Here is a 20,678-nt window from a genome sequence, read left to right on the forward strand (position 1 = left end):
CTCTGACTCTCCACCTCGCCAAGCCCCTTCCCCAGAAGTCAAGAGTCAAAAAAAGTACATCTGCTCCTTAGGAGAGCAGGGCCTTAGCAGAACTCCCTACCATCTTGACAGCAGGCAAGCCTTTCTCAGATTAGCAGTTGTTACATTGGGAAGTAAGGGTGCTTCATCCCAGAAAAAATAAAGTGTAAGAAAAGTGTGTTTTATTATTTGTCAGTTGGAAAAACAAGAGTGTTAACATATCCGGGATACCCAGAGATAGCAAGAGCATTGGCTTCTCAAGATGGGGTAGTTGGAAAAAGTGGAGAGACAAAGGTTGATTCTAAGAGAGATTACTTATCTCATTTATTTTTATATTTTGGAATTGAACGATCTTTATGCCTGCTATGGTCTTTGGGCACCTGCCTACTGATGACATCCCTATCTACAGCCATAAAAATAAATAAGAAAATATATACATACATAAATAAATAAAATGCATCTTTTATCTATTCTGGAAACACAGTGGACATGTAGAAAGAGCCCATCTTTCTGAATTCCAGAAATTCATATTCTCTCTTCCACAGAAACACTGAAAAGCTCTATGAAAAGTCTTAAAATAATTCTGTGCATGCTTATTTGTATATATATATATATATATATCAACCTAGAAGAAAGAACAAGAAAACCTATAATATTTGATTTTCTGAGGCAAAAATATGTCCCCAAAGTTCCTGTCCTCATGGGTATTAAGTGACTAGCTAAAGGGATTTTTTTCATTAAAAAAAATTTAATAGTGACACCATTCCCCCCCAGAAAAGATCATCACCTTTAGCAATCAAGTGCATTTTACATGTTCTTTAACTCAGGAATTTGTCGGTGGCACTCTTCAAGCATTCAGCAGGTGTGCCACTCCTTCCTAAGGTTTAAGAAAACATGAAAACCACAAAGAATGCTCGCAATTATTTTCTCTTGGTTGGCAGAACAGATGCCTGTCCTCAGGGAAAATGCTTTAGGCCAAAACAAAGCCATATTCATTCAAAATATATTGTTTAGTAAGTGCTCAGGCTCTGGATAATATAAAATTTACTTTCCATGGAAGGATCTCATTTTTCCAGGAAAGCAAAATAGAGCAGGAAAATAGGCAGAGGATAAGGTGTTAAGGGAATCAACTTTGCCAAAGGCAAGAGAAATGGCGCTGCAAACACAATGCAAAGAAACCAGCCAATGTGGATGTGATTTTCTTTAGGGGTCATTCACAAGCGCCTGACCAGCTTTATTATAAGGCCATTATCAAATCAAGTTGTAGAATCCGGATGAGGTGAAACACAGAGGTGGAGTATTTTTTTTTAGATCATCTGTAACTTTTCAAACATAGCCTTTGTGCTGACATTCCAGGGAGGATATAAGTGATCCCAGCAAAGAAACCTGCCAATCAGAAAAAGTATTTATTTAATACCCCCCTGTACCAGGCACTGTTCTAACCAATATGAAATGATACAAAATAGAGAGAAGTCATCGTTTGTACAATCTGGTGAGAGCAAATGGATTATTCTGCACATGCACACACGCACACGCGAGGCATACACCACAGATCCTATGGGGATGGGCAGGAAATTCAACTATATTGACATGGAATAGCTTTATTTAGAAAAAATCTTGATTAGAAAACTGATAAAAATAGAAAAATTGGGCAGTGATTCTTGTTATAACAAACAGATATAAAGTAGATTCATATAGTATGTCCCTCATGGAGTAAGTCATTATGCTATTGGGAACAATCCTCCTCTCCTTCACAAGTCTTTGGAACATACATGTGTTCAAATATGGGCTTATACTGGTGTTGAATAAAATAACGTGGCTTGTGTCCATCAAACTGTAAATTTCTTAAGGCCAAAGACTGGGCCTTATTTGCCTTTGTATGTAGCACTCTGCAGATAGCAGTGGTGGAGGATTAAAGAATGAATGAATGGGACAGGTGGATAAAGGTTTCAAGGAGGAGCTGAGTCCAGTAGAGTTTTAAGGATGTGGTGTGTGTATGTGTGTGCGTGTGTGCGTGTGTGTGTGTGTAGGACTAGAGATATTCCAGGCAGATTGTTTTGGTTGACGCAGCTGGTGTCCAAATAAAGGAAGAGGGCTTGGTATTTTCATCATGACTGAGGAAAGATCAGCTCCCGGTTTGGTCCAGTTGAAGTATGACTCTGCCCCAATACTACTGCTTAGTTTTAAAGACTTTGTCTTGATTTCATATCTCAGCCCAAGCACACCGGGATCATTTTCAGGGGAGCTCTTCCCAGGACTCAGTAGCTGGCTTTGCAAGGCCAGAAAGGGCAGGTCCTGAAGAAGCGGCATTTCAGACTCCCACCTCTGTTTCTGCAGGTGGTATTCTTCCTTCCCATCCTTTGTGGAGCCCCACATTGGTTGCGTGACAAGCTGAACAAAGCCTGGGAAGAGGTTAGGTGCTATTTCTAATTTGCATGCGGCAGCATTCCCTTGATATTCATATAATACTGCCCAGCCAGTATATAAGCTTCATGAGGGCAGGGATTTTTTTTGTTGTTGTTGTCTGTTTTCACTATCACAGCTCCAGCTTCTGGAACAGCGTCTGACACACTAGACGCTCAATAAATATTTGTTAAATGAATGAAGGCTATCGTTATTATTATTTTGGCAGCTTGCCTTTACTTTTTGTTTCATCCACCCCTCTTCAGAAAGCTGGAAACTGGAGGGAGTCTTTGAATCCCAATTTCCCTTTCCTCTTTCAGTCTAGAAACTGTGACCAAGGCGTCCGGGGCAAAGCCATGCAGGGAGCCCCCTCGGAAATTAATGACAAGTCACGGCCACAGGGGCCGGGGAAGAAGGACAGTAGTGAAGGACAGTGGCAGCACGCTCTCTCCCACTTTTTTTTTTTGGTTTCTGCTGCACCCCTCGTCGTCCCATCCCGCCCCTTCTTTGGAGTCAGCGGCGTCGTGTGGAAAGGAAACCGGGGGGGGGGGGGGGGCGCTCTGGCCGCGCTTCCTGCGGGGCCGTGCGGGTGTTTCGGTCCGCAGCGAGCCCCGCGTGCACCCCTCGCCCGGACCGGCACCTGTCGAGCGGCCAATGGGCGGCCCAAAGCGGCGCGCGGGCGGCCGCGGGCGGCCGCGGGGAGGGAGTCGCCCCCCCCCCCCCCCGCAGCGCTGACCCCCGCCCGCCCCCGGCGCCGCCCGCGGGAGAGACGCTCAGCCTCCCTCCCCGCACCCCCCCCCCCCCGCCCCCCGCTCGGCCGCCGCGCGCTCCGCCCGGGCTCGGCCCACGGCCCCCTCCTCCCGACCGCCGCCGGGCTGGGGGAAGGCAGAGAAGGGGAGGGGACGAGCCGGATCGTTCGGGCCGCCCCGGCCTCCGGTCTCTCCCGCGCGGAGAGACGCCGCTCCGAGCCCCGAGGTTTGCGCCGAACCCGAGGCGTTGGAGTGACGGGGGTTAGGGGGGGTGGGGGGGGAAGGGCCGGGACCCCGCGGCGACCCGGAGCCGCCGAATTCTCCCGGGCTCCGAGGAGGGGGCGACGCGCCCAGACAAGGTGAACTTTGGTCGCCGAGAACTCCAGCCAGGTGCCGGAATTCGGGCTGCGGCGGCCGGGACCCGGCGCTGACTCGCGCGCCGGGCGGTGGAGCGGGTGCCGAGCGCGGCCTCCCTCCGCCCGCGACCGGGGCGGGGACCTCGGCCCGGAGTCCCGCGGACCCTCCGGCTCCGGGTGGCCCCCGGGGGGAACCAGCGCGGCGCCCTCGCCTTCTTGCTTCCCCCTCCCCCCCTCGGGGGTGGGGGTGGGGCGCGGGAGAGGGGCGCCCGGAGAGCCGCATCCATTGGCAGCTTTTGTTATTGATCCGAAGGCGCTTCGCAGCCAGCTTGGCTCGGTGCGACCCTGGGGTTTCCGCCTCTGTCCCGTCCTCCAAACTGACAGGTGCTCCCAGCAACTTGCTGGGGACTTCGCGCCGCTCCCCCGTCTCCCCCGCGTCCCCACCCCCTCTTTCCTCCCTCGCCTTCACCCCCACCCCCACCCCCACCACTTCGGCACAGCTCAGGATTTGTTTAAACCTTGGGAAACTGGTTCAGGTCCAGGTTTTGCTTTGATCCTTTTCAAAAACTGGAGACACAGAAGAGGGCTCTAGGAAAAAGTTTTGGATGGGATTATGTGGAAACTACCCTGCGATTCTCTGCTGCCAGAGCAGGCTCGGCGCTTCCACCCCAGTGCAGCCTTCCCCTGGCGGTGGTGAAAGAGACTCGGGAGTCGCTGCTTCCAAAGTGCCCGCCGTGAGTGAGTTTTCGCCCCGATCAGCCAAATGCTCCTCTTCGGGCTTCTCCTGCTGACATCTGCCCTGGCCGGCCAGAGACACGGGACTCAGGCTGAGTCCAACCTGAGTAGTAAATTCCAGTTCTCCAGCGACAAGGAACAGAACGGTAAGACCTCTTCCCCGTTCTCTCCTTTCTCGATTCACGCGGTGTGTGTGTGTGTGCGGTCCTTTGGCATTGTGTATTGGTGTGTGCTGTGCAGCAGCCTGCGAGTGTATAATCGTCTCTCTGTCCGTGCAACTGCGCGCTCTGTTCATTGGCACGGACCTTTGGAGATTACGTGTAGTTTGCAACTTTGGAAACAGCCACAAAGCTCTAACGGGGCAGCGTGAATGGTACTGTAGCCCCAGCTGGTGAGAGGATATTCTGGGAGCGATTGGGCACGTCAGTTCAAAAGCACATTGCAGGATCTCTCACTGCCAGAGTTAGAAGTTCAAGAACTGCTTCTAAAAACGAATCCAAAATGAATGAGTCTTGGCATGTTTGACTTAACGCACATTTTTGGGGGGTGGAGTGGGGGGGAGGGGTGTGGCTCAGCAAATGTACCAGATGCATTAATTAAAGCACTATAGGTAAAGAAGCACCAATTAATCACGTAGTAGGTAGGGAATACAGAGGTCAAGAGGCCGTTTGGAAGTTTTTAGGGGGATTAAAAATGTATTTCTCCTGCGCCTTTTTTTTTTTTTTTTAAGCGCCTTTGTACTCTGAAGTCCTTACCTTTCTGGTGGTGTGTTTTTGTATGTGTTGGTGAATGACTGCTATTTTGTGTGTGCTGGAAACGACTTAATCCTGCCTAGGAAATGAGAATTACTTTCAGCTTTCAAGTGTACCTGAAATGTTTAGAAAACTCTCAGATGCAAGTTCCCTTGGGCTGGGATTGCGCAGTGCTGGAGAAAGGCTCCTTTCATAAACCCGGGGCAGCGTCAGGGTGTGTAATTTGCTTAGCCTCTGAACCCCATATGATTTACATCATTCCATTTCTAAAGTCTTTTTCTCTTGATCTACTATTATGAAGTCATTTTTGAAAATACTTTGTACATAGAAATTTTATACTGCCCATGAAACCACAATGTTAACGTAGACTGTCTAAAATTAGAACTTTAAACACCTTGTTTACAAGTAGTCTCAATGTTATTTGAAAAAGAAATGTACATGTTTTTACTACTTTGCGTGTCATCTGTTCAGAGGCAAGGATGCTGTCACTTCATTAACCAGGCAAAATGAACACGAGTGCCATGTCTAGATTAGTGTGTACTGTATATTAGATTAGTGTGCACTGTATTTTGAAGCCTTGGTAACCTAATTTTCCTCTAAGTTCTAGGGTGTTTCAAAGCTTCAGTTTTAAACCTAAACTCTCTGAAGTGTTCATCTTTAAGATCAGGCACCCTACAACCCTTGAGTCCAAAAATCAGGGATTCCTAGGACTTGGTTAGACATTATTTTATTTGTTGCATGTGTGCCAAGACATAGTATTACATTTATCAGTCAATATTATTAATGTGGTTGCTTCTTACAACTTGTTAATGTGATGGCACATGGCACCTGCAGTCGCCTGAGCTGCTGATCAAAGGGTAGCCTAGGGATCTATCTCTAATCACAGGAGCTGCAGAGGGCTGGAGGAAAGTGATCAAAGGAGCCACAGCACCAGCCTTACCCTGGCAGGAAACAGATCAGACCAGCCTTTGTTCTTCCTCATGTAAAATAAATGTCCAGTTCAAAATATTGCTTGTTACTAAACAAACTTCCCTCAGATGACGACAATGCACAATATTCCTGGTTTCTGCCCCCTACCTCTGATTTTTCTTTTTAAGTTACTGTTTCCCCTACTACCACTGTCTTGTCAAGCCTGTGCTTGGTATCTGTTGTCTTCCCCAATTCCTTTTGCTACCTGTGCCTCTTTTTGTCCTTTCCTTGTAGTTCTCTCCCTGTGATCCACATGCCTTCATCACTTTGTCATGGTCCCCAGCTCTCATGTGGCCATTGGCCTCTTTACCAGTAGCATCCAGAGTAAGTTCACACCCTCAGGAGAGGAGAGTTCATTAAAGCCAGGCCACCCACATTCTGTTGCCATCAGAGACTGGGCCATTTCCATTCCTAAGATGCATGATGCTAAAAATAGCCTGGTTGTTTCCTAATCTGTGTGTAGAGAATTGGCTATGTTTAGCTTCAGTGTGTGTGTGTGTGGGGGGGGAGGGGGCGGGGAAGGGGTTGGCGGCAGGAAGTAACTAGGGGTAGGGTAGCTACTCACCTTCTAGCTTGGAGCCTCAGGAGAAGTGGGCAGGCCAGCACTAGGGGGCAATATAGAGCTATTTTCCTGCACATTTCATGTTGATTTTTATGCTTCATCAAGGTTCCAAGATTTGAGGATAACAAGCAGGTGGTAAAAAAGATCCCCCTGGAATGTGATCACATTTGCTCGAACTTCTTTTTTTTTTTTTTTTACTTTGAAAGTTTCCATTCCTTCATGTGGGTGAATTTTTTTTCCCCTCATTGGTTGATTTTTGATTGCCTTCTTTGCTCTCTCTATGTAGATGATTGTCAAATTCTGAAAGTAGATAGCCTTTTGAGGATGTCACATAGAAAATGCCATTGGCACAGTTCGTTCATTACATCATTTTCTGCAAGGTGTCCTAAGTGCCATTATCTGAGAAGTCCAAGTTGACCTGTTGTGACTCTTCCTTATCTACTCTCGTTCTTCTAGTATTCCAGAGTCTCTAAAGGTGTTGACTCAATCAGATCTCTGCTCCATTTCAGTAGTAACTTAATGCCTCAAGAGGTGCTGTAAATGGAAATTAGTTGCTTTAGCCAATCTAGACATATGGATTTAGACCGAAACATGTGGAGAGGCTTCAGAATTAATGTTGAGGAATCTGTGTCATTTGCCTAATTACTTATTTGGTTTTGACAGTTTTGGATTGCAGTTCTTGCCATTTACTGTAAAAAATAGCTTTACCCTTCAATATTATAATTTGTATGTGCAGCCTTCATTCTTAAACTTACTTCTAAAATTGAAGTCTCAACATCTAAACCAAGGGGCTCCAGATTTAACTTAAGGGAATTGATTCAAGATAAGAACATTGCTTGCAGGGAGGTTTTCTGGCCTTTACTTCCTCTGTGGCTATGGGAAAATTGCCAATATCCCCATGTGCTCATTTTAGGTAGGCATGCCCACTGTGGGATGATTAAGTTCTGGGATAGTGCTTCTGAGTTGTAAAGTAGATCAAATACAACAAAATACAGAGTGAAACAAACCTTCCTTTGCTTATTGCATATAGCAGAAATAGATGGCAATCCCAAAGTTGTTTGTGAGGTTATGTCTCCTCCACCTTGCATCATTGGTGAGTGATTTTAATTTATCCATTAACTTGGAACATACTTCTTACTTTTCTCATTTTCCTTAACTATTTTGAATGTAGATTTCGAGCTTGCCTCTTTTAGTTAGGATTGCCATTATGAACATCACTTAATGTATATGTTCTTGTCCTGAAGGTTTTTTGTTACATATAAGACCCTTTACTTTGGCAACAAATTTTCCCTAATAATGTTTTTTTTTTTTTAGTACATATATCTTGTGTTTTTCACTTTTCTCTCCTTTTTTTCAGAGCTCAATTTCTGTTTTGATCACTGCCGATGTGACTATGTCTAACAAAACCCTGTCCACTCCCTCTTCTTTTTAGGTGGCAGCTTGTAAGCTTGATTTTACTGAAAAACAGATCATCGCAATCATTAGAATAATGTCAAGAGTAAAGAGTCCCTGAGTGAGGACCAAAGGGACTTTCCTGTGAGTTAGTCTATAAGTTTTAGTGCATGACCTTTGTGACATTTATTTTTGTTGTGCAGAGGCTTTTTTTTTTTTAAGCTTCCCCCTAGTTCTCTGCTCTGTTCCAGAAAGTTGAGGAAGTTGAATAAGTGGCCTTATGTAATGGTAAATGTTCTTTTTTCACGATAGGTGACCAAAAAACCTCATTCTATTTTATGGTAACTTTTCTTTTCCTGCAGATTGTTCACAAAGTCTTTTATATTTAATCTGATATACTTTTTTCAAAATTTTTTTTGTTGTATAGTATAATATATATATACAAAGCAAAGAAAGAAAAATGCAATGGTTTTCAAAGCATTCTTCAATGAGTAGTTATAGGACAGATCCCACAGCTTGTCATAGGCTACCATATAATATGATATGCTTTTAAATTTACCTCTAAAAGATGTCCTGAAGGTACAAAAATCTGTGGGAAGCTTCAAGAATCAGTATATCATTTCCTAAGTTATTGTCAGTAGATGCTAGGATCAGATGCTAAACTTTCCTTAGTGTTGTCACTTTGCATATCTCTTTCTTAGGCACCCAAATCTTAGCTTTGCCTATTATTTCATCTTTCCTGAAACTTCTTTCTTCATTTCTTATTTATTTCCATCCAATTCATGTTTTTTTCAACCTTTGTAGTGGCTAAAATTTTAAATTTTAGCTGCAAATTTACACACCCATTTTAGAAACAGATATCTAATGAAAAATGATCTATGTTAAATAAGTAATAGTTGAATCAAAGCATTCATAAGGTTCATAGTCTACCTCCCTAATAGTTTCCTGGACTGCTAAAAGTTTTCCTCATAAATTACTGTTTGTTACAGCCAAAATGAAGAAGTCATAACCAGTGTCCTTCTATTTCATTAGTCTAATTTTTATGTTTCTCATTGTTTTCCATTGAAGTTATATAACCAGAGTATTCAATGGCTTCCTTTTCTTTAAATGCCTGTGATTGGGATTTTGTATCCCTAGTCAAACTTGTATTGTTTATTTAATTTGTTTTTGTTTTCTGCTTTTGCCCAACTACCACTTACGATTTCACTTTCTATGCCAAAATTATGTTACATTGACTCTTACCTACCTCTCCACCCTATCCCTGTTCTTGGTGAATTCAAAGGCATACTGATGCTTGGAGGCAAAGGATATTCTACTAAAATCTACAGTACTCTTCTGAAACTATTAGACTAATTCAGAACATTCATGTGTGTCAAACCTCTAGCTTGAATGATCTCTGTACTCAAGTGTAACCTGTCTCCATAAAATCCTTTCATGCTACTTTACCGCTGGGAACCCCTTATACTGTGTCAAACATTAGGGACACCCAAATTAATAGGCCAAGCTCTTGATCTTCAGGCTTACTCTTGTGAAGCTTATGTGTGTAGCAGAGAAGCTTAACCTACCTATAGGTATACCTAAGAGTTACTTCTGGAGGACCTCTTTTGTTGCTCAGATGTGGCTTCACTCTCTCTAAGCCCAACTCTGCAGGTGAAATCACTTCCCTCCCCCCTACGTGGGACATGACGTCCAGGGGTGAAAGTCTCCCTGGTGGCGTGGGAGATGACTCTCAGGGATGAGTCTGGCCCTGGCATTGTTGGATCAACAATGCCATCCTGATCAAAAAGGAGAAAAAAAATGTAACTAATGAAGCATCAGTGGCTGGGAGAGTTCAAACAGAGTCAAGAGGCTACTCTGGAGGTCACTCTTACACAAGCTTCAGTTAGACCTTGCTACCTATCATAACCTGCCAAACCCCAACCAGGACCATTCCGACCAAATCCTAAAAAACACCTGAGGCAATATATAAGATTCTACAAAGGTTCCAGGCACTAGGGTAACTTTCCAGAAACCTACAACCTCCAGATGGGTCCTTGGACTGTATCTGTTCTGAAGCCTAGAGGTCCAAGCCTCTCCAGAGCATCAGCTAGTTCCATCTCCCTACTCCATATTATTGACAACCTGTTCCAATATGAAAAAATCAGAATGGCCATCTCCCAAATACCCCTAAAGAGAGGATGGAAAGATCAAAGGTGATGGTGGAGTTATGTAGAGAAGGTGGGGTTTAACAAATGAATATGATTGCTGAATCATTAAATTGATATTTCTTTTAGTCTCCAGTATCTTACTTAGAGCAGCTTGGAATGAAATCCTAAAATTGTGAAATTGTAACCCATACCAAACTCTGAAATCTGTTCTACAACTAATCATGGTGCTGTGCTTTGAAATTTATTGCTTTTTTGTATATATGTCATTTTTCACACACACACAAAAAAAGTCAATTGTGATGATAAAGAAATAAATATTTATTCCTTCTAGCCTCCTATGTTCTGGAGGAGCTAGAAGGAAAAATCTGAGATGATGGTATGGTAGCCCATGACAAACTTTGGGATCTGTCCTGTAACTACTGATTGAAGAGTGCTTTGCAAAGGATTGCTTTTTTCTTTCTTTGCTTTGCATGTATGTTAATTATACAATAAAAAAAGTTAAAAAAAATTCTTTCATGCCCCAAATATCTGTACCATAATCTTACTTAAAATTTGACTTAAAAATTTTTTTTGGCTTTTAAATCTTTCTTCCTTATCTTTCAACTATGAATATTGATATTCTAAAATTAATCTTTTATACATTTGTCATAATCTACCCTTTACCTCAATGAATTGCTTGCGTGAATGAACAAGTTGAACTAACTGATGAAGGTCTTACATAACAGGTCATTCGTGCCTACCTGTGTCAGTGCCATCCCATCCCTGTTAGGAAATTATTTATAGCCAATCTGTCCTTTGTGATAATTAGCACAATTAATTTCTTTCTAGTGAGAACATTTTTTAGTTATTTTTATTCCATTTGAAATATACAGTGATGCCATAGGGTTTGGATATTTCAGCAGCCATATTCCTTATAACCTTGTCATAGGGAAAAGGGATCTTTGATATTTTCAAACATAATTCAGAAGATGGGGACTGCCATTGGTTTGAATTTCAAGACTAAAGCTATTTGAATGTCTTTCAAAGGTTGTCAGCCTGATTGAATCTTGTTGGTTCTCTTTACTGTTTGTTGGCAAGGAGTTAAGTCATCTTTTTACTCTCCTGAAGCACCTATGAGCTGCACTACTCTTGGTCACATATATGTTGACTTATTTTGGAATCTAAATGTCCTAGCTATATATAACTGTGATATGAAATAAATGCTAAATAATACAAATTTTGTGTTTTGCATTTTTTTCTGACACTGTCTCCAATTGTGATTTTTTTTTTCAACCTTCCCTTTCCCTGAGGATACTTCCAGTGGTTGATTTTCAGCTGGTATATACCAGTACTAACATATCAGTTCTAAAGAACTGAAATATATCCTGTGGGCTGGGAAGGAATCACTCCTCTTTCTCCAGGGCAACCGATCCATCTGATTGTCCAGGAACTGGAGAATATTGTCAGATACAGCTGGAAGCCTCCAGAACACTACTCCACCCCTTTTGGCTCCAGTCTGACTGAGCCATGTGACTGCCGCATTTAATCTTAGCCATTTTGGCGTTGTTAGCCGTGAACAATTTAGTTCACATTGGAATTACAACTCCTCTCTTTCTGCTCCCTTGGCACCTCAGGCCTGTTCATGGCTTGTGAAGAACTTGGGATAAGGAAGGGGGGCAGCCTTTTTCAAACCTTCTTCCTGCCTTTTTTCTTTTTTGGTTCTAACTCCTCAAGGTTTGGGGGAGATGTGGGACTGGAGGCAAGGCACACTGGGCATGGGGTTGCAGCCCTTAATTGGTTGCCTCTGCTTCTCTGGCTAACATTGGCCTGAAACCTTTCCATAGCTAGAACCTTCCTGTCATCTAGATTAAGTGGATCCTCTGATCACTCTCTATCACATCCAGATTAATTAACTACATAGCACTTAGCAAACATTGCTATTGTTTTTGTTTATTAATTAATTAGCTGCTTCTTTTTTTTGCATGGGCAGGCACTGTGAATGGAACCCGGGTCTCCAGCACAGCAGGCGAGAACTCTACCTGCTGAGCCACTGTGGCTGGCCCTATTAGTTAGCTTCTTTATTGTCTGTCTGCCACTCTTCTCCCCATAGAATGTAAGTTCCTTGAGAGAATGGGCTGATTGACCTTGCTGTCTGCTGAATCTCTCGCATCTGAAAGTGCCGTATAGTATGTGCTCAATAAATGTTTGTTGAGTGGTTGGAAATGTAGTGCCTTCTTAGAGTAAGACTGTGGTGGTGACTAAAAGAGCAGGCCACTTTCAAGATGTCTTGTTGGTCATGGAACTTTGACACTAATTTTTTTCCGTGAGAAGGAAGATAAACCTCTTTCTTTATTGGTAGTAATGGGATATCCGATTGGAGTATTACTTTATAATCCATGTAAATTATCATGTTACCTGCTGAGCATGTACCAACCAGGTAAATAGGTTTCTTAAAACTGGTCTAGTTACACTCTTAAAAGTGCCGTGCTGTGTGAGTACCCTAATATTCTTTGAAGATGGGAGTTGTTCTGCAATATGCACATTGCTCAGTGAAGACTGTGAGGCAGGGAGTAGGGATGGTGAATGCCTGACTCACTGCTAAAATACAGGTGCTTTCCCTCTTTTGCTTGTGACTCCTGAATGCTGAGAACCTTTGCCAAGGATAGAAATCAGCACTAAAAATGAAGTACTGAATGTCAGTGCCGGAATGATCTCCAAAACCCATCCTTGCTCATGTGTAAATTGAGTTTTAGAGAGCTGAGGTGACTTTGTTATGATCACTCTTGAGTGCAAGGATAGTAAAGTGCAGATGTGGTGATAAGGTTCTCCTTATGTGACAACAAACTTGACAAATGAAATTCTAGTTTCTAAATTCAGATGCTTTGCATAAAAGCATTTCTTTACTAATTTAAATGATAGCCTGTTTTTCAGGGCGTGAGGAAGGTGATAATCCCTTGTTCCTGAAACATCTGCGGAAATGCTAAAGAAAACATTTGCAGAATAACCACATTAATCAAATATCACAGATAATCTGGCTATTATATATTGTAATACTTATTTTGGGGTAGAAATCTGATAATTTGGCAAAAGTTTGGAATTGATACCGTTTAAAATTGTTACCATTACATGGTAGAGCTTTATTTTAAGCAGTATACCAAGACCATTGAATGAATGATGTTTATTTAAATATTTTGGTTTGTGATTAGATCACAATGAAGGAAATGGTTGAGATTGAAACCCTGGTTTCACTAGGTCTTTAAAAAAAATAATTTTGAACATTTTATTTAGCAGCGCATTTCACTGATAAAAGTACCCTAGAAATGAGTGAATAAACATGAGTTAGTGAGCCCTAGAAAGCGTGCCTTTTATTCTCTTAAAATAGATTTAAAAAGTGTTCTTGGTTTTTGTTTATACTGTATCGTATCAGATATTGTATAGAAATTTAGATTTCTCTTTTAAATCAAGAGCATGGGCAAATAAATAGCTGTGGTCTTGAATGGCTTGCCCAAAAGAGAATTTGCCTTTTAAAAAATTTTGTTTGTCAAGTTCCTAAATCTGAGAACAGAATTGAATTTTTCATTAAAGCTGTGCTCAGTTGTGATATTTTTGGTAACAGCTTATTTCATCTTATATTTCATGAGAATATGTTTTTAAATTTAGTTTAGCTAATTTTTTCGGTTGTCCGATTTTGCATTAAACTTCATATGCCAAGTTGAAGCAGTTACTTCCAGTTCCCTGATGACTGAATATTCTCCTTCTGGATATTCGCCTTGTGTCTAAACCAAACTATCTTTTCCAGGCTGACTTCACTAATTTCGCTTTCTTGGTGTCCTGCTTAATTCCTCTTTTATTCTCAAATTATGCCTTTTAGTACTTGGCTTTTTCCCTATCCAATAGTAAATGAGCCATTTCTCACTCAAATGATGTGTGTCTGTAGGTGTTGCAGGAGTTTAGGGGATAGAGGCAAAGTGGAAGTCTCCTTTTTTGGGGGAAAACCAGCATTCCCAGACAGCACAAGACATGCTACTATGAATGCAAGGATATAAATTTGTATTGCTACTGTCTATGTGTAAGAAACCTAAGTAATAGTTGCCAGGAAGGACACGTGACGGGCGGTATTTGGATGCATTCCTTGGGGGAAGTGGGATGGGCTGAACAGCTCTGTTTCATGATATTTAAGAAATGAATATGGAACAATTGAAGAGTGCCTCAGTGTTTCCATGTAGTGTACAGTTTATAACCTCCCCATGAGGCATTGAAAAAACATGGAGGCTTCACGGGCTAAATAAATAAGGTCCCATAGCTTTTAAATGTTTGGTCCTAAGTCTAACTTCTAGGTAGGACTCAGTGCCACGTGCCTCTTCCTTCATAAGTTAAATGTTTCTTCATTTTACATGTGCGGACACCGGGAACCGAACCCGGATCTCCAGCATGGGAGGTGAGAACTCTGCCTGCTGAGCCACCGTGGCCCGCCCTGGTCTGATGTTTGATTAGGACTTTGTTTTCATTCAGCAAATATTTATAAGCATTTGGTCTTCGCTAAGCTCTGTTCTAGGTGCTGGGTATACAAAGAAGAATCACATGCAGTTCCCATCCTTGAGAAGCTCTGAAATTGGGAGGGATGGCACATTAATCCTTTATCTTATGTTCTGTTAGCTCTGCGTTCAAAGTGCTATGGGAATGTAGGGTGCTTTATTTCACTTGCAGAAATTCTCAGTTGATTTACTAAGTCGTTGATTCTGCCTGTGAGAGAAGTGCAAGGAGAACAGCTTCTACAGAGGAGGTGACATATTTTGAAGTGGTTCTAAGAGGGAAATGGAGGAAAGCATCTTAGGCAGAGGTAACAGCTTGAACGAAAGAATGGAGGCATGAAAGAGCATATCACGTGTGAGAATAAGGAGGGTCTTGGAGTGTCCAGAAGAAGCAGGGACAGGAAAAGAGAAGAAAGGTGTCTTGGGCTCATGTTTGCGGTGTTTGTTTCCTGCACAGTTTGCAGTTAACTGAACAAAAGAAAAAGTTGCTTTCCTGTTACGATTTAGTCAAAAACTTTTATTTTCCGTTGTTTTTTTTAAAGGCATGGAGTAGCAAGCAGAGTTTTGCTTTGGTGTCTGTAGTTAACTGCTTATCGCTAGAATTTTCTTCTAGTGATTAGGCACTCTTGAAAGTTCTGAACTGGCTGGAAGGGCAGAAGCTGTACAGCCTCAGTTCCACACAAATAAGCCAAGCCTGTGTCCACATCACTCTACATTGCCTTCTTTATGTAAACAAAGAGCTGTTTTCACACTTCATTCACAAAATGGTTGTCATGCAGAATGAGGCTGGGTGAGGTATCAGGAGATTGTGATAAAAGGGAGGCAGCTTCCACTACACTGAATTAGCGTAACGAAGCTATTACATTGCAAGAAGTAAAAAAAATATCTGTAGTACATGTAAGGGAAGGGATTTCAAGTTTCATGGGAAATTAATTATTATGTAACTCAGTATTCAGTAAGTACATCATTTCGCTAGTGAGGTTCATTCCGGTTCCTTGTTTACAATGCTAGAAATATTTTGGGATATTTAAGATTTGAAATGAGAGAGCTCTCTGGGTGGATGTTCTATCTTGATGCCATGACCGTTTTTGCAGGGATGCCTTGTTCATGAGTGGATACTATTTTAAGCATTTCCGGGTTTGCAAGATAGAGGTAGTTGCTCTGTGCTCGTCATTGCACCTGTCCTTTAGCCACTACAGAGATCAGAAACCATTAACAGAAGTTGGGCTTATGTGGCACTTATCTTCCTGTTGTTTCTGGCAGTTATTTTTGCGGGGTGTTTTTAAGGACATCAGTCTTTCAGAGTCATATTATTTATCTTTTATTTTCCACTGAAGAATAAATCACAGCTTGTTTCTCATACTGCCAAATACATTCATAGTCAGGAATGATTAGAAATGCAAATTGAGAGTCATTAAAGCATTGTAATTTCCTTTTATATGGCAGCAGGCGTTTAAAATCAGTCTACTAAGAAGGAACATTTGCTTAAAATGTAAGTAATATGTAAACAAATGAGACGATTGAAATACTCAGTTTTCTTACTGGACTATATTCTTTACTGGTTTGAAATAAACAGGAACCAGCATTCTTTTTTTTTTTTTAAGCAGTTTATTGAGATATATTCACACACCATAAAATTCAAACTGCAATTGATGGCTCCCAGTATAGTCATAGAGTTGTGCATTCATCACCACAATCAGTTTTAGACCACTTTCATTACAACAAAAAGAAAAACCCCATATCCCTTATAGCCCCTTTGACACATAGCATTGGTGTGGTACCTTTGTAACAATTGATGAAAGAATGTTAAAATATTGCTATTAACTATAGTCCATCTTCTAGTTTGCTAGCTGCCAGAATGCAATATATCAGAAATGGAATGGCTTTTAAAAAGGGGAATTTAATCAGAAGCTAGTTTACACTTCCAAGGCTGAGAAAATGTCCAATTAAAACAAGTCTATAGACATGTCCAATCTAAGGCATCCAGGGAAAGATACCTTGGTTCAAGAAGGCTGATGAAATTCAGGGTTTTTTTCTCAAGTGAGAAGGCACATGGAGACACAGTCAGAGTTTCTCTCTATCTGGAAAGGCACATGGTGAACATGGTGTCATCTGCTAGCTTCTCCTGGCTTCCTGTTTCATGAAGCTCCCCGGAGACATTTTCCTTCTTCATCTCCAAAGGTCATTGGCTAGTGGTCTCTGCTTCTTGTGGCTATGTCATTCTGCTCTGCTCTCTCTGAATCTCCCATTCTCCAAAATGTTTCCTCTTTTATAGGACTCCAGAAACTTCTCCCACCCAAATGGGTGGAGACATGTTGTTTTCTAATCCAGTTTAACAACCACTCTTGAGTAAATCACATCTCCAGGGAGATGATCTGATTACAGTTTCAAACATATAGTATTGAATAGGGATTATTCTACCTTTATGAAATGGGATTTTGATTAAAACATGACTTTTCTAGGGGACATACAGCTTTCAAACCAGCACAGTCCATAGTTTGCATTAGGTATATGTTTGTTCTAGTTCATGAAAGAACATTCTTATGTTTATACTGTTAACCACACTCATTGTCCACAGGTATTAAACAGTAGTCTCATGTTTAATCCTCTAACTTTCCTTCTAATGACATTCATGACCACAGACTTCCCCTTTTAATCACAATCACATAATTCAGCGCTTTTAGTTGTACTCACAATAATGTGCTGCCATCACCCCTGTCCATCTCCAAACTTTTACAATCAATCTAATTGAACATTCTGGATCAAAAAGCATCGGCTCCCCATGCTCTACCTGCATCCTACTTCTTGGTAACCTATATTCTAGATTTTAACTCTGTGAGTTAGCTTATTATAATTAGTTCATATTAGTGAGATCACACAGTATTTGTCCTTTTGTGTCTGCCTTATTTCATTCAACATAATGTCTTCAAAGTTCATCCATGTCACAAGCATCAGAACTTCATTCCTTTTTTACGGGTAAATAATATTCCATCATATATATATACCACATTTTGTTTATCAGCACATCTGTTGATGGACGCTTGAGTTATTTCCATCTTTTGGCAATTGTGAATAATGATGCTGTGAACTTTGGTGTGCAGATATCTGTTTGGGTTCCTGCTTTCAGTTCTTACTGGAATTGCCGGGTTGGATGGTAATTCTATATTTAGCTTCCAGAAGAATCGCCAAACTGTCTTCCACTGTAGATGCGCCATTTTACACTTCCATCAGCAAGGAATGGGTGTTCCTGTTTCTCCACATCTTCTCCAACACTTGACATTTTCTGTTTTGTTTTGTTTTTTAACGGTAGCCCTTCTGGTGGATGTGAAATAACTCATTTTGGTTTTGATTTCATTTCCCTAAAAGCTAACAATGCTGAGCATCTTTCATGTGCTTTTTTGGCCATTTATATATCCTCGTTGGAGAAATGTCTATTCAAATCTGTTGTCCATTTTTTAATTAAATTATTTATTTATTTTATTGTTGAGGCACAGGATTTCTTTATATATTCTGGATATTAAACCCTTATTGGATATATAGTTTCCAAATATTTTCTCCAGTTGAGTAGGCTTCCTGTTCACCTTCATTACAGAGTCCTTTTAAGCACAACAATATTTATTTGGAGGAGTTCCCATTTATCTATTTTTTCTTTCCTTGTTTGTGCTTTGGGTGTAAAGTCTAAAGAGCATTGCCTTCTACAAGATCTTAAAGATGCTTCCCTACATTTTCTTTTAGGAGTTTTATGGTTTTGGTTCTTGTGCTTAGATCTTTGATCCATTTTGAATTTAATTTATATAAAGTGTTAGATAGGGATCCTCTTTCATTCTTTTGGAAAATGATATATGGTTCTCCCAATATCATATATTGAAGAGACTGTTCTGTCCCAGTTGACCATAGCTATAAGAGTCTTTCTGAACTCTCAATTCAATTCCCTTCATCATATCTTTAATGCCAACATTATGCTGGCATTTGTTTTGACTGCTGTAGCTTTGCTATGCTTTAAAGTCAGAAAGTGTGAGTCCTCCAGATTCTTTCTTCTTTTTCGATACGTTTTTGACTATTTGGGGTCCCTTGCCCTTCCATGTAAATTAGATAATGGGCTTTTCCATTTCCGATAAAGTAGGTTGTTGGAATTTTTATTGGATTGCATTAAATCTGTAGATCAGTTTGGGTAAATTGGCATCTTAATGATTTTAACCTTCCAATCCATGAACACAGAATGTCCTTCCATTTATTTAGGTCGTCTTTGATTTCTTGTAGCAATGTTTTGTAGTTTTCTGTGTACACAGCCTTTATATTCTTGGAACTTGCATTTGTTATTTCTGATTTACCATACATTTAATTTTTAACCTGAGCCAATGATGACAAGTAAAGTGCACATTGTTTATGAAGTCAGTGTTTTCAAGAAATTGTTCTTTGGGAATACACAAGACTTTCGTGCTACAGTCTGGCTTACCATAGGATTACCCATTGAAAGGACCGATACAATTCATGGAATAGGAACACCATAAAAACAGGAATGGATTTAGGAACACCATAGAAATAGGAATAACAATTGAACAGTGCTGGTAGACCTTTTACATCCATTGTTGGAGGTAGGGTGTACTGTAGGCAAGACTCATCTGCTGGAAATTCATTTAAGTTGTAGGTAATCAAAGGTGTTAGGAGATACTCTCTATTCAGTAAGCTGTGGTGTCTCTATGATACGCATTTTGTTACTGATTTATTTTGTTTATCAACAGAAGTATACTTTATTTCTGGAGCTCTCCATGAAAATCGATTGCCTCTAGGATTCAAAATAATAGACCTCAAAGCATAGATGCAATTTTATATATTAGAAAGAAACATGATGGGCTCAAGTATATCTTTGCTTTGCTTTAGTCCTTGTCATCATAACTATCTGTCTCCCAGAAGGAATGACTAAAAGTAAAGACTGGGACTGTATAAGCAAAACTTAGAGTGATCAATGACAGTGATTAAATATACACATATAAGAATGCCTTTACATGAGTGGGAACAAATGAAGGTCAATATTTTGAGATGTTGAAAATGGGGCAGTGTATGGAAAAACTACAGTTACTGCAAACTAGAGTCTATTGTTAATAGTAACATTGTGATATGCTCCCAGCAAATGTAACAAAGGCAGTATACCAAAGCTAAATGTCAGTAAGAGGCGGATATAAGGGAAGGGTAGGAACTCTTAGTGTTGGTGTTGGTGTTTCTCCTTTTTATTTTATTTTTAATTTTTTTTCCTCTTTTTTTTTGGGGTGCATGGTTTGGGAATTGAACCCGGGCCTCCCACATGGACGGTGGGCATTCTACTCACTGATATCTTAAAATTTTAATTAAAAAAAGTTGTTCTTCAGTTTTCTTTTTCTTCCTTTTCCTCTTCTCTTTGTGGAAGCATTGTAAATGTCCTTATATAGATTGTGGTTGTGAATGCATACCTAAGTGATTGTATCAGGAATCACTGATTGTTTACATAGGATGAATTATAGGGTGTGTAAGTAAAATTGTTCAAAAAATAAACAGAACGATACAAGTCTGGAGAAAATGTGGAGAGAGGGATGCACTTTTTCCTCTTCACTGTTGATAAGGAAGTAGAATGGTGCAGCCCATCTGGAGGGCAGAGTGATGGGTCTACGGGAGGCTGAGTATAGGATTGCTATATGATCCAGCAACCCCATTATTAGGCATATACTTAGAAGAACTGACAGTAGGAACATGAATGGACCTTTGCACACTGGTGTTTACGGCAGCAGTATTCACAATTTGCAATGGATGGAGGAGGCCTCAGTGTACATCAGTTGATGAATGGAAGGTTAAACTGTGGTATATACATACAATGGAATATTGAGTGGCTGCAAGAAAGAATGAAGTTGTGAGGCCAGCAACTAGGTAAATGAACCCTGAGGACAGTATTTTGAGTGAAATAAGACAGAAAATGAAAAGAAAAATATTATAATGCCTTGCTAATATGGATTAATTATAATGTGTAAACTGTAAGGATTGAACCCAAGATCACTGGTTATCAAAAGAAGGCTTATTGTGAAGATTCCTATATTGTAATCTGTTATAGCAGTC

At 40.9% G+C, this 20,678-nt stretch overlaps 1 protein-coding gene across 3 annotated transcripts in view; it reads left to right on the forward strand.

The window, feature by feature from the left end:
• Positions 1 to 3,644: 3,644 nt before the first annotated feature.
• The window catches only part of PDGFC (platelet derived growth factor C), a 265,873-nt gene continuing 248,839 nt past the window's right edge, over positions 3,645 to 20,678 (forward strand). The window contains exon 1 of one of the 3 annotated variants that reach the window (XM_077139698.1): positions 3,645 to 4,407. In XM_077139698.1, coding sequence (XP_076995813.1) covers positions 4,290 to 4,407 — 118 coding nt within the window. In that variant the 5' untranslated portion in view covers positions 3,645 to 4,289. The remainder of the gene's footprint in view (positions 4,408 to 20,678) is intronic. The other 2 variants (XM_077139696.1, XM_077139697.1) reach the window with 2 other exon arrangements.

This window comes from Tamandua tetradactyla, chromosome 22 (genome assembly GCF_023851605.1).
Source record: "Tamandua tetradactyla isolate mTamTet1 chromosome 22, mTamTet1.pri, whole genome shotgun sequence".
Classification (NCBI taxonomy): domain Eukaryota; kingdom Metazoa; phylum Chordata; class Mammalia; order Pilosa; family Myrmecophagidae; genus Tamandua; species Tamandua tetradactyla.